Genomic DNA, 14,712 nt, shown 5'->3' on the forward strand with positions numbered 1-14,712 from the left:
TCTCTCCATAGCCCTGGTGCCTTCAGGTTATGGTAAAGCTCAATGTAATGACGCTTGTTGAAATCTAGCTCATAAACACTTTCCGGAATCAGAAATTCGTTCAATTTCAGCTCGAGTCGCTGCATCACCAACGGGTTGCGAGTTCGAGTCCTACCGAGATCAAGTCCAGAATTCCTACCAATGTGCTTGATATTTCTTTCTGCTCCTCGGGGCCATGTGATCCTCAAAAGCTGTGTCTTAAAAAAGGCCTACAAGTGAGCCGTGCTACAAGTCGGTAAATACGGAATCATAATATGGAATATCGGCCTGTTGTAAAATTACTAAAGTAGTCCAAACCCCATGAATATCAGAATCAACCATAACAAAAAAGCAGATTAGATTTTCGAAGGAACATATCACGTCCAATCAAGTCATTTCTACCCAGCAGCTCATTTTAAAGATCTGTAATAGTGTATCTTTGGAGAATAGTGCTTACCTCCGACGCGATGTCGTGGAGTAGATTACGAGGTTTACCAAAGCAGAGGCGCTTAACTGTGCAAAATTCATCATCGTGGCGGCGGTGGCGTACAAGGTTTCATTATGCGATAAGCACCAGCGTTGCTGTTGCGTCTGTGATACGACTTCCGTAGGAAAATTTGTTTCAGTTTCTACACTTTCTCCGAATCGAGTGGTCGCTCAATATATACTCAGCAGGAAGTTACCATACGTCCTCCTCCGGGAGGATTTGTCCTCAGTTTCAAGAAATTGAAGATGTCCTCCGAGGTCGCCCAAATATCCTCCTTTTTGGCAATCCGTGCTCCTTGAGTCAACACAACAGTATTTCTAGTAAAAGTTCTAAAACTTCTCGTCCGGTTTTATATCAAAAGTTTTGTGATTTGTAAAAAGTGTCCCCTTTGCTGGATCTTAAAATATGTTAACCCTAATATAGTGGAAACCTTCTATTGCGCGATCATTATGTGTTTATATTGAGTTGGGCGATTTTTTTTTTACCTAAAAAACGGAAGATTTCGACCTAAAAAATCAAAATTTTGGCATTTTTTCACCTTAAAAAACTTAATTTTCACCAAATTTTGACCTAACGTATGCAAATTAGGTGTTTTCCCACACAATGTTAGAATTGTGCTACTTATCTTCATTTAAATAGTATATTCATATTGAAATGAACCCGAATATTTTCGGCTGACACTCGTCAGGGGTAATCGTCAGCAACTAGTAGAGAATTGGAAAGAACATTGTATATCAACAATCGTATCACAAAATATGACGTCACCAGCATGAAAGAGAGAGCGTTCAATGTATTATTTTTAGGTGGTACACGAACTCCTTTTGTTGACAGAGTTTTGGTTGGTGTATTCTGATAAAAGTTGATTCCAAGGCACACAAATGGAATTGTGAGCGGCCTCGTCCTACGATTCGAAATCGGTCGTCTCGATAATTATTCGCACAAATCGGATTATCCAACAGATGTTTGCCGATGGCAGAATTAATGGCCTTTGATCGATCAGCATCAATCTTAAGTGGATGAGTTAAGGGTGAGCTTTTCACTGAGCGTGTTCTGATAAATCTGGGGACTTGTTGGTTTACGCGGTCCTGCAGACGTCTTGACGTTCTTCCCACGTAGCCACAATCACAGTGGCACCTATATTCGTACACTACATTACTTTGTTGAAGTGCAGGAAGCATGTCTTCTGGTTGGAACTGTCTGTCTTTACGAAGTAGTTTGGCCTGAAAACACTTTTTTGACCCAAAAACTGACAAGTTTTTACATGAAAAAACTTTATTTTAATGAAATCCGAAGAATTCCAGTGGTTACATCACGAAACTGAAGTTCTGCGTACACTGCTGGTGACACATCGTGTTGCTTTATTCTGACAATGGTGTCTACAGCACAATATTTTAGCATGCGCTTCTTGATATAAGAATAAGAACCATGCAATGCCCATGCAGTCTTGCTTCAGTTAGGATATTGCGGTAAGTTGAACATAACACCATGCCAACCTCTTTGTTTCATTTGAATGTCTATAATTCACAATGAGCAGACAATGGGCCGTCTACAACGGTAGGCGTATAAAGTACTCTACAAGCTGTAAATTGTCCACTGATAATTTCACCGGCAGTGCAAAATCTACGACACAAACGAAATGCATGTTGCAAAAAATTTTTTACTTAGTAAACAATTTTGACATTTTTTGACCTAACGCTACAATTTTGACAAAATTTGGCAAGAATTTGACTTTTTTTGACATGTCCAAAAAAATCGCCCAAATAATTAGAGTGAGAAGGGGAAGCAGATGTGCTCGAAATCAAGGGTCACTAGCTTTTTTGAAATATTAATGAACCTGAAACTATCTCGCGACACAAATAACTCCGATAAATATTCAATCATGTTATATAGTACTATATATGGTAGTATTTTACAAATATACTTTTAACATTGTTGTTGAATTCATACGAATTTCATCAAATTTGTTTCAACATCTTCCCAGTTACATGTATTCATGTCTTTTTTAGCTGGCGGAAGGTTATGATCAAAGACAGAAAAGATTCCACCGGTGTGAATATACAGAATTCTGTTCCCTTTAAATCGATGCCGATTGTGTACGAATTCATCTCTGAGTGCCTTGACAGCGCGCCCTCCATACGTTGGATCACACAATACGCCGGTCGAGCTGGCAATCTCATTGCACAGCCGTAATATATCTTCCAACGAGTCGGTGCGCTGGTAACCATCAATTATATCGACGACGTCTCTGGATTTGACGTGAGTCATCCCGACATCACGCAGTATGTCGTCAATGATGTCATAGAAAAACTTGTCGTCTTTTCGCATTGCTACTCCATGGATTTTGACTTTGCTGTCTGTAGAAAAGAGAGATTTTGACAGGTGGCTTGAAGTGACGTAATTTGTACAATGTGGTGTCACAAATGAAATGTCCCGTTCACTTAGCGTGTTCGTTCTTGCTACTGTGTTATTGCGGTCAAAGCTCACACCAGAGAGTCACTGAACAATGTGAACATACACAAACGGAAGGCAGAATATTCCGCGCAAACTCTCGAGCAAATAATTTTTGAAATTTGCAAGGTGAATGGCAGTCTAGTGCTGAATTTCTTTTCATGCTGCAAGTGCCATGCAGAGAGTGGGCCGAAGTTGAAATGTAAAGAATTTGAACCAGAGACACTCTAATGACGTGAAAAATTGTAATACATGAAACAGGTTCACGGTACAGAACCTACCAAGGTTCGTTTGTGGACGTGAACCTCCAAATTTCGTAGGTTCACAATAGTTCACACACAGAACGCGAACGTGAATCTCACGTACACACCATCTCTAATCTGCAGTATATAGTAATTATTATCAATTAACTAGGCGCCGCAAATATTGTTCTTTTATGAATGTAGATTGGGCGTAGCCTCCTTAGTTCAGTTGGTTTGCTGTCCGTACGTTGTTAGTTGCGTTGTGTCATGTGTGGTATCTAGGTGTTAACTTGTGTTCCTTTTAATTACAGGCATTTCTCCGTGATAACAGGCGACCACTAAAAACCTTATTGCACGGCCTATTTCAATTTGCTCTAATTTTGACACTCTTCTGTTAGCTCATGATTGAATACATATAATTTCAACATCCATCAACGAATCTTGTTCATCGTATACACCGTTTAAAATTGGCCTCCTCTACGCCGGCCGCGCAAAGTTGCACATCTCTGGCCCAGTCAAACATTATTTGAAACGGCTGAGCCAAACGATTGCCGTGTCTAAGTGACAGCTAGTTCATAGCGCTAGCCGTCTGGCCCATGCAATGTAAGAGTTACAATCAGAAATGTGATGAAACATTGGTGAAATTAATAAGCGACCAAATAAATTTGAAGTACAATGAAGGCAAGTTTTGGTACCAGCAACCTATCGATATGAAAAATAAATCAGCTTCAATATTTTAAGGTCTAGACTAGCGCTTTTCGACCTGTGAGATGGTGCGTACTGGTGGGGATGAAAATAAATGCAGTGCAGATGGCAAACGTGTCGCGGATGAAAATCGTAAATAATTGTTACTTTTCCGGACGTGGAATAATTCAAATAAACCTAATGGGAAATTCAAGTACAGTGACTCCCTAGCATTTGTCGTTCTGACGCATTTGTAAAAGCTTACGACACACCACTAATCGTAGCTTTTGCAATAACTTTATCTCGCACCAGCCGTAGTGAAGTAATATATACGCACTATAATTATTACGAAATTGAAAGTATTGTTGTTCGAAAGTGGCGTCAGTGGCGGGCATACACTGCATCAGCGCGTCTGCACCTGCGCCACGCGGTTACAAATGACGTAAAATGACTTTCTGCTTTCTTTCGCTGATCAATTATCATATTTTCGTAATAACGGTTCGATTAGCACGAAACACGAAGAAAGTAGAAAATACCATCATTACAGACCAACATTTGCAAGTTACTGTAACGCAAATTTTTCCCCGTCAAGGTTTCCTAAAGTATGGGTCGCGAAAGGTATCATTTTGGGTCGCCACGGCACCGGGGCGATGTGTTAATATGTATGTGATATTTGCTGCCTTTCTAGCAAAAACATTCTTCGCACTTCGCTTCGTCAATAGCCAAAAAGCGAGACAAGCAGAAAATATGGTTTGATTATGAAAATGTGCCAAACTTTGTATTACAGAAATTGGTTTGAATTCATGAACAGATTTTTCCGACTGGTTTCTCTAAAAGTCACCGTATAGAAAACCGTAGAGCACGGTTGTGGTCAATGATCCCCCTAAGCTGCGCACGTGCGCAATTGTGCAGTGCTTACACGGTCTCTGCGCACAGAAAGTCTAAGCTGCGCACAAAAATCCGAAGTGATGACTTATTTTTAGTCGTTACGTACTGTTGTCCAAGGGATCGCGCAGTGAGTTGGTGAGTGCGCGCAGACTCGTGAAAAATTAGAGGGAACATTGGTTGTGGTGCTCTAGTGTAGGGGCGGGCAACGAGCGGTTGCGGGCCTATGAGACACATCCATTTCGAGACCAACCACTTCCGCGTCGGAACACATGAGGACGTGACATTTTGTACGACATACCACAGGGAAAGTGCGGGGCCGAAATGATCGAATACCGAATAGTCCCGTCTCAATCCACCCCAATATGATGTCGCGTGAGTCACACATGTTTCTGTCTGCGCGAACTCTATGTCATACATGCCCGTGAAATCGTAGCGTACTATTTTAATAATAAAAATGCATTATTTTCGATGTGTGAAGCAATAAAACAAACATGAGGTTTTTGCAACCCTTCGGCGAACTGGAGCCTCCGATATCTGTATGCCATACTCTTAAAAACGATTTATGCCAGCAAGCATTCTTCACTCGCGGAAAATACACTGTATTTCGGATAGGATTGCTGGATGGTTCTTATAGAGACCTGACCATCCAAGCACCCGAGCACTTGACGTTCTTGTAGAAAACCCAACACTCATTTGGCGAAAAGGGTTTTAGTGTACTATAGTTGAAATCAAAACGAGGGGGCAAGGTTGTCTTTTTTTTAATGAGACGCTTCATGGCCTAAACTGGTAACCTATTCTTGTTCCACATCTGAAGAAAATCTTTATCTTCTTTTTGTGTAACAATTTTCGGTTGGTTTGTTCAGATGAATTTTTTTGCGAGTAGAGTTTATATTCATTGTTCAATCATAAGTTGAACCTTCATTCTTGTGATTGCATGGTGTATTTTATGGGCAACACAAATACTCTAGAAGTGTTTCACGATATACTTGTTGGACGTCTGAAAAAAATCTTCATCTTCTTCTGTATAACAATTTTCGGTTGGTTTGTTCAGATGAATTTTTTGCGAGTAGAGTTTATATTCATTATTCAATCATAAGTTGAACCGGCATGCTTGTGATTGCGTGGTGGGTTTCATGGGCGACACAGATATTCTAGATGTGTATCTTGACAGCACAATAGTTCAAAAAATATTGCAGTAACCTGTCAATTGGTTTCCGACCGCCAGTCCTGCCAATGTTACTCCACTAGATGTTGCTACCACGACGTCATCAATCTCTTCCCCAATACCTTGCTGTAACAACTCGTCCCAAACATTCAGATATCCATGAATAGCTGTCGAGTTGAACATTTTTCCGTCAATAAAGCACGTCTTCCCAGTTTTAGCGTGAATTGCATCCGCAACTATTGTTTGTTTTGGAAGGATTTCGGTTTCATAGTCATAGTTTTCAGGAAACAATATCATTTTTGCCACACACATTTCCATTATTTTAAAATTTCCGCGAGGTGGAGATAAGCTCATAGGACTGCGAGGATTCTTTCGTAACAAAAGGTATGCGTTCATGTCGAGCTGGGCAGCAATAAGTGCGATAGCCCTGCATTCGTTGGATTGCGCGTTTCCACACTTGATATATGAGCCACAGTCGCGCTTCAGTGCTTCTGCGAAAACAAATTCTAGTTTTCTGATCTTGTTCCCTCCTAAACAAGAGCCCGTCATGTCATCTCTCTTGATATACAAATCCAATCCCTGTGGCATGATCCTTGGTTGCCACCGATGGACCGGTGTCATAGTCATAGCAAGATTGATTTTGTGAGTAGGCTTCTTTTCAAGACATGTACTCCAAAATGGAGGAGTATATTCAGTAATTTTACCGTATGAGTTACCGAAGCCATGCATGGTTCGGTAGATAATCTGAAATAAAATCTATCAATTAGGACGATTTTTTACGTAAAAACGGAAGATTTGTACCTAGAAAATAAAAATTTTGACATTTTTTTACCTTAAAAAAACTTAATTTTGACCAAGTTTTGACCTCATCTATGTAAATTAGGTGTTTCCCACATAATGTTAGAATTGTACTACTTATCTTGATTTCTGTTTGGAACTGTCTGTCATTACGAAGTAGTTTGGCCTTAAAAAACTTTTTTGACTTGAAAACTGACTAATATTTATACGAAAAAACATTATTTCAATGAAATCTGGACCTATTAAAAATTCCAGTAGGTATATCACACGTTATGGTAAAAATAATTAAAATTTGTTGTAGTACAACGCAGTGTTGGGATGACTCGGGTCTTTTTTTTCGTATGACTCGACTTGACTCGAGTCAGTTTGGAAAAATGATTTGACTTGACTTGACTTGACTCGATGCTTCGCAAAAGCAGATTGACTCGTGACTTGAAGCAAAATTTACGAGTCAATTTTAAGTCATCAAGTAATCGATGTCGACTAAATCGCTGCATATTGTATAAGTTCGGATTGCTAACCAACGACTCAATGACTGTCCGTTTTACCGAGTCTCCATTGTTATATCACAAATAAATTGATCTTAACGAACGAATATCGTTCATACATTTATAATTGAGTAATGTGTATCATGGATAAGTAGGTGGATATGGTATTGCACTATATAATTTTTGAAGTTTCTGAGGTTTCGTATGTTATCATTTATTTTGGCTGATAAGGCTATACCGCTATACTTGCGCAGTTTAGTAGTTCTACGTATGCATGTGCGATACAGCGTCTTTTGCGTGTATAATCAACTTTTTATTCATGTCTCGATTCAGCATAAATGGGAATTCCATCTGTTTTTAAAACAGTTAGCAAAATGCAATGACTTTGAACTGTGTCTAGTTCTTTGAGTACTTTGAAAATTCAACCTGACTTGACTAGTGACTTGACTCGTGACTAGACTTGACTTGACTTGACTTGACTTGAATTGACTTGACTTGACTCGTGACTTGACTTGACTTGACTTGACTTGACTTGACTTGACTTGACTTGACTTGACTTGACTTGACTTGACTTGACTTGACTTGACTTGACTTGACTTGACTTGACTTGACTTGACTTGGCTTGACTTGACTTGACTTGACTTGACTAGACTTGACTAGACGTGACTTGACTTGACTTGACTTGACTTGACTTGACTTAACTTGACTTGACTTGACTTGACTTGACTTGACTTGACTTGACTTGACTTGACTTGACTTGACTTGACTTGACTTGACTTGACTTGACTTGACTTGACTTGACTTGACTTGACTTGACTTGACTTGACTTGACTTGACTTGACTTGACTTGACTTGACTCGAGTCACCTCCAAAATTAGAGTGACTCGACTTGACTCGAGTCAAAATGTGCAATGACTCGAGATGAGTTGTGATTCGAAGGTAGTGACTTGATCCCAACAAACGAAAGATACTTTCCCACATTCTCGGGTAGAAAGTGTCTGTCCTTAGCATGTCAAGAATGGAGAAAGACCGTTCAACAGCAGCAGTTGTTGGCTGGCAACACTGAAATTGTGCGTACACTGCTGGTGACACACCGTGTAGCTTTATTCTGACAATGTTGTCTACATCACAATTTTTCATCGTGAGCTTCTTGATATAAGAACCAATGCCACGCAGTCTTACTTCAGTTAGGATATTGCGGCATGTTGGGAATAACAGCATGCCAACCTATTTGTTCCATTTGGACGTTTATGATTCACAATTAGCAGACAATGGGCCGTCTACAACAGTAGGCCTATAAAGTAGGCTATAAGCTGCAAAATGTCAAATGATAAGTTCATCCATAGCCTTTATATGAGCTATGGTTCACCGACGGTGCAAACATCTACGATACAAACGAAATGCAGGTTGCAAAATAATTTTGACTTTGTAAACAATTGTGACAATTTTTGGACCTAACGCTACAATTTTGACAAAAGTTTGACTTATTTTGATATGTCAAAAAAATCGATCAATCTATCATACTCAGGGTTGCATTTAAACCAAACATGCTGAAACACGGCCTTTGCTTAAAACATGTTTTTGTCGGTTGTTTCGCCATTTTTAATCTTTCAATTTGTCAATTTGTTTATTTACTTTACTTGAGATCGAGTCTTGAGCATGACTCGACCAAGTGATATGACTCGTGACTCGAGCGGCCAAGACATACATTTCTTTGTATTTTCGAAGAATTATTAAGTTCCACATTATTGGTATTTCGTCTACAATTACTTGTACATGAATATCAGGGTCAGAAAATGTTGAGAATGAGGAAAATCATCAAATCATGAATGCCAGGCTCTCGATATTTCCCAAGCAGAGTTGTAAAGATGTGGGTTGAACATGACTTGAACTCGAAACTAAAAAGTGAATACAATGACTTGGACTCGGACTCGAGTCACAACACTATGACTCGGACTTGACCGTCTACTCATTCTAAAAAGCTGCATTGGTGCACAAGTTTTTAGTAATTATTAGGGGATGAGATGCTCGAAAGGTTCCGTTGTATAACCCAACAGTTTAATATTCACAGGGTGTCTGCTTATTCCGTTTGTTTCTTCGCTATTCAATCGATCATGCATGCATTTTTATGTTCATATGTGTAAAACCTGCATGACAGCATTTCGCTAACCCCAACAGCAAAGCAATAGCCCATCCCCATCCAAAAAGAGTCAAATACCCCGCCCCAAACCCCTATGTCTGCAAACTTGTTTCAGGGCATTGCAGCAAGACTCAGAATGTTGGTAATTTTAACAAAATCAGTAGCCTGAAAAAAGTTTCCCAGCGAAAATGTAATTTTTGGTGTCTCGTCAGGGCGTCCGTCAACTGGGAATGGACTTCAAATTTAAGCGACAATGACTTGATCGAGCGATCTATTTACATATAAACATATAAAGTAGACTAAGATACAGAGTTCAGCATACTACTTGGAGTGAAAATGACTAGTGGGCCGCACAAAAATCGCAGGCGGACCGCGCAAGGTTGGACATCCCAGCCTCAGACAGACAACTTAACAGATATCAAGGTTATCGCTTCTTAGTTGGAAAATAACAGATACACTATTACAAACACGCAGTTTAACTAACTATCCTATCTCAACAAAACTTGATCTCGAAAGTCTAGAAGCCTTGTAACGTTTACTCTAAACTTGTACACCCCAGACAAATATTCGCGTTAAATTGATATCATGGGAACGTCGCACCGCAAATAGCCCTCGTGGCGCTATGTGTTATCGCTCTTTCCTGAGATATACCTTTCGTATAGAATTTATACTTGTAAAAGCAGGACATCCCCGCAGGCTTACTATATATATTTAGCAAAAGCGCGAGTATAAATATTAAGAAAAGTTACTGGGATCCGGTTTTTCAACATATGGAATGAATTTCGTCGATAATATAAGTAGTTTCACATATGCTGTCCAACATTTATCAATTCTCCTTCCACGTGATCAGACTGACAGGTAAAGCTGATGGAGGAGTGTCTTCGGAAAATTTGGCCACAAAATTAATCTTGATGCAAATTCCGGTTTATATTAATCACTTTGTTGCATGTTGTTATTCCTTGGCCTCCCATGAGGATTGTTGGTATAGTGAAAATATATTGGAGTCGCCCAAACGTACCAGAGAAACCTTTATTCGTGAGACTTACGCGATTCCAATTTGATATTTCTATATGGGGCGCATCAATTTCCTCTGTGGTTCGCATTTGTATACGCTGGAACTCAGATTGCGATGACACTATTATATTAAAAACGAAAAATCCAAGTCACCCTGAATCCCGCTAAGCGCGAAGGAAATTTTTAGGCTGAATCAAAATCTCTCAGCAATTTGGGAACTATAATTCGTAAATTCACGTTGCATATTGACGGCCTCCAACACTCACTAATTTAATGATGTGTAGACGGTCACATAATTCTTTTTTCACAGCAGCATGCCCTGGCTTAATCGGAATAAAGATGAGCAAGACTGGAATGCTAAATACTAATCAGGGATGGAGGTTTCCACACCACCATCTAATAACACACTGGTTCTCAAACTCGACCCCCCCTCGAGACCCCGCTGGCTATGGCCCTGAAATTATGTACACTGCGCTGTATAAGTATCTCGCATGAATTACTAATTACACAAGCTTGAGCAACCCCAGCGGTTTTCTAGAGAATCATTATAGACAGATATTGCAAGCTGAACGCATGTTAACTTCACCCTGTTCTATTCCAAAACCAATACGTCCATTACCAGCGGTTAAATGATGAGAAACATTTGCTTATGGCATCACAAAACGGTTGTAAATTACTAGATTCGTACAGTTGATATGACCATTGTACGTATAGGCCCGTAGGGTTGCATTTAAAGCAAAAATCAATTTAAAACAAACATGTTTAAAACAAGGCCCTTCTTTAAAAACAGATTTTTCATTGATTTTTTTTCAAGCCAAAACGTCACGAATATTCAATTGTAACGCCATAGTGGATTGGCATTGACAATTGAAAATATAGGGGTAAATATAGCTCATTTGACGAAATGTCTACGTACTATAGCTGTTGAACCGACTATTTTGAGGATTCCAATATCGTATACGTCGGCTATATCGGGTTGTAATTGTTCGTAGGCTCATACAACTTGTTTTTTGGAAAGTATTTACACAATTATGGGGTGATTTTATAACTTACAAAAAACAATTTTTTATATGCCTGTTTTTAACACACTGTTTAAAACAACCATTTGTTTTAAATGCAACTCTAATTGTACGATATTGCAAATCCAGCCAACTTTTTGGAGCATTAACTTGCCTATTTATTGTGATAACTAGTCATCGACCGATGTTGATGCGGTTCTGGTACACCCCAGTACACCCCATTCGAGTGGTAGGGGAGATGTGGTACCGATGGATCACTGGGACCGAAAATACTTTGAAAATTCTCTATGATAATTCCATGATTACACTCCGTGAACTTGTCTACAATTGCATGCTGGCAACATCTTTCCTCACATACAAAAAAATTCGACGTGCGCGAACTATGGGGTCTCTCACAGATGTTTTTTTGTTTTGGGGGGTGTAAACTAAATTTAGATCGACATATACATTTTTCTTTGTAACCTTCAACACGAACAAACCAGCAATCATTTTTATTGTGGAGTCTAGGGCTTGTATCAGGCTATATAATGGAACCTATTATTTTTTCAGTACTTTCCTTGAGTGGAATTTTTTTCGATTCATGTACAAAATTGGTAGGGTGGGGACCGATGATACAATAGCCAAATCAAGCCAAATAATCAAGCATACTACTCATGAAACAAATGAAACATGACTACGTACAGAAAATCTTTATGTAATAATTGCATATGATGTTTTATCGCTATAACGAGGTCATTGGAAGCCACACTGTCGATTTTCGGGCAATATGTATGTACCCTCAAATTTATAAGTCCGAGCCTAAATCGAAACGTGATTTTATGACAACATTTGAGTCAATATCTAATCTATTTTTAGACGGTTGCAACCAAAAATTCCTCTTTGGCTTGCTGTAGCTTAGATTATAATACTGATCAAGAAAAGTTGTCACATCTGAGTTTTTAGGGTATATGTGTCATAGGTCCCCGGGTCGTGTGCCACTGGACCCACCGGGTGGGGACCGATGACACGTTCGAGCAACAAATTTTAAACGTCCATAAATATTTTTTGAGAAGACGGATATTCATGTATATGTGCGCGATAGGTAGAGCTTGTATCAAAGTGCTGAGCCAGCAAAAGATCTGCTCTTTTCGGCTGAACATTTTGGGGCCAGCGATCATTTTCCAATTTTTGATCCATCGGTACCACATCTCCCCTACACCCAAAAGTTATGGTACATCCTGGGGTGTACGATACACCCGATTGAAAAGCCCTGGTCCATACTTGACACAACCTGTTTCCGTTTGTGCAGGCTTGGCGAAAAGTCAACTGATACTTCCACTGCCAACTTAGTTCGGACACTATCGTGTTTGGGTGGGATTGTCGAGTGTCTATATAGCTTGCAAGTCATTGCGTCATAGACAACATTGAGATGTAGCTATTCCATTATATAGATCTTTGTTACGCAAATCAAAGTGAATAGAGCCATACTGGAAATCGTTTTTACATCACTTCTTTACATTTTGCGCATTACGTGATGAGAGTTGCACTAAAAGGTTGCATGAAAAAACACGAAAAGGTCGCAATAGGTTGCAATAGAAAATTCCTACAAACAGCTTAAAATATCATACTACATAAATATTGTGTATCTAAGAAGCTGCCGGAAGCTGTAAAAAATGTTGCAAATGTTGAAAAAACTTGCCCTAGTAATCATGTATCCAAGGCGTAATCTGTCATGTCGTGATCAATTTTCAAATCATTCAGTTCGCTTGAAAGAGTAACGTCTGTTCGACGTATAATCTTTTCACTCAACACTAATCGTTCTGCTCCAATATTCGGTAAATATTAGCGCAACAGTGGCCTAGGGAAACAATACCTGGCAGGAAGCGTGCGTCGCGTTTCCTGAGTGAACTAAATTTCGTTTTTAATGTAACTGAATGTTTTATTATCTTCTTGGCAAAGTCCACTTCCAGTCGTGTCTTTCTAGGTAATGTCATTCTCAGTATTGACCTGTCACGACCAGAGCCTGGATGAACCGTCAACTACCTTCATTGAATCGACTTTGCATTCTTTTACTGCCCATTTTGCTGGTTTATTCATATATCATTTAACAGTACATCGAAGTTGCTTTCTTTACCTACCGTGTCTTGTCGACCTTCTACACCGCGACACCGTTTGCGTTACGGAAGTAAGTAATCGATAGGAGACTTTGTTCCCGATGCCACGGTACCCTACCTACCGTGTCTTGTCGACCTTCTTCACCGCGACACCGTTTGCGTAAGTACGGAAGTAAGTAATCGATAGGAGACTTTGTTCCCGGTGCCACGATACCGACCGTGCCTGCAGAACTACATTTTCTGTAATGCAACCATGAATTCGGTACCTGACCCACATCAGGAGATGCATTCTGGAATTAGGCCTATATGCCATCTAGAGCTCAAAATGATTTTGAAAACCAACAACAAGCGGAATATTGTCTGTGCCAATTTATTAAACTGAAAAATATTCTTCGCACTACGCGCGATTTTATGTGAATAAATATTTTGCTTTGAATAGGTACAATCAGAAATTGTGTTGAAAATAGAGAGGAGGTTCGAGAACTCTTATTGAAAGTTCCAGGGGTACGATCGCTAGAAATGTTAAGAAACACTGCTATTGCTGTGGCACAATAATCATTATCTTTAAGCTGTTATCGATCTGTTCCAATAATCGAGGGCAAATCTAACGCTAATTTTATTTGACTTTAGATGTGACATGAACAATAACCTAGTTATCAGGACTACACCAGAAACCCCGATTAGGCTACACTGCTCAAATGCCCTGACATCAGATCAATACTTGGTCAATTCTAAAATATTCTACCTAAGATCGTGTAACGTCAAATGTCCGCAAGACGCAATATTATAGCGCGTCAGCTATTACGATGCCATGATGCATTTGTCCTCTCGCATGATGTCTATAACTCATTATTTAGACAAATTATGCCAAGCACAAAAACAATATGAAAATGTGATTTTTGTTCGTGCCAAGAGTAAATAGCGCAATGGTAAACTATATTTCCATAATGTTTGTGGAATGCCAGTTTTCAAGGTCCCGTCAAATAAGGCCGATTACTTGGAAATTATACATTGAATACTCTTATTATTAATGCTGGCGCCATTAAAAACAAGGAAATTGTCCTGCGAGCACATTTGAGTTTGAGACTCCTGCTATAGAGACTGTAGGATGGAGTGCAAACCCATTGTTCTCTATTCAGAATTATGACGCTTGACTTAGGCATAGGCGACACAGCTACTGTGTTTTGTATTATCTAACTTAGAGATTGTAGGATAAGAACCCCGCTGA

The 14,712-nt window shown here is 39.5% G+C and overlaps 1 protein-coding gene across 1 annotated transcript; it reads right to left on the reverse strand.

Annotated features, from left to right (window-relative positions):
• Positions 1-2,366: 2,366 nt before the first annotated feature.
• Positions 2,367-13,725, reverse strand: LOC145433204 (uncharacterized). The gene is made up of 2 exons (XM_080310175.1): positions 5,968-13,725; positions 2,367-2,859 (listed from the first exon to the last, which is right to left on the reverse strand). Exons 1-2 carry the CDS (start codon positions 6,659-6,661, stop codon positions 2,447-2,449), a joined length of 1,107 nt encoding a protein of 368 aa, XP_080166301.1. The 5' UTR covers positions 6,662-13,725; the 3' UTR covers positions 2,367-2,446.
• Positions 13,726-14,712: the final 987 nt, after the last annotated feature.

The sequence above is a fragment of the Botryllus schlosseri genome, chromosome 2, assembly GCF_051294905.1.
Source record: "Botryllus schlosseri isolate E-star chromosome 2, Bs_hap1, whole genome shotgun sequence".
Classification (NCBI taxonomy): Eukaryota; Metazoa; Chordata; class Ascidiacea; order Stolidobranchia; family Styelidae; genus Botryllus; species Botryllus schlosseri.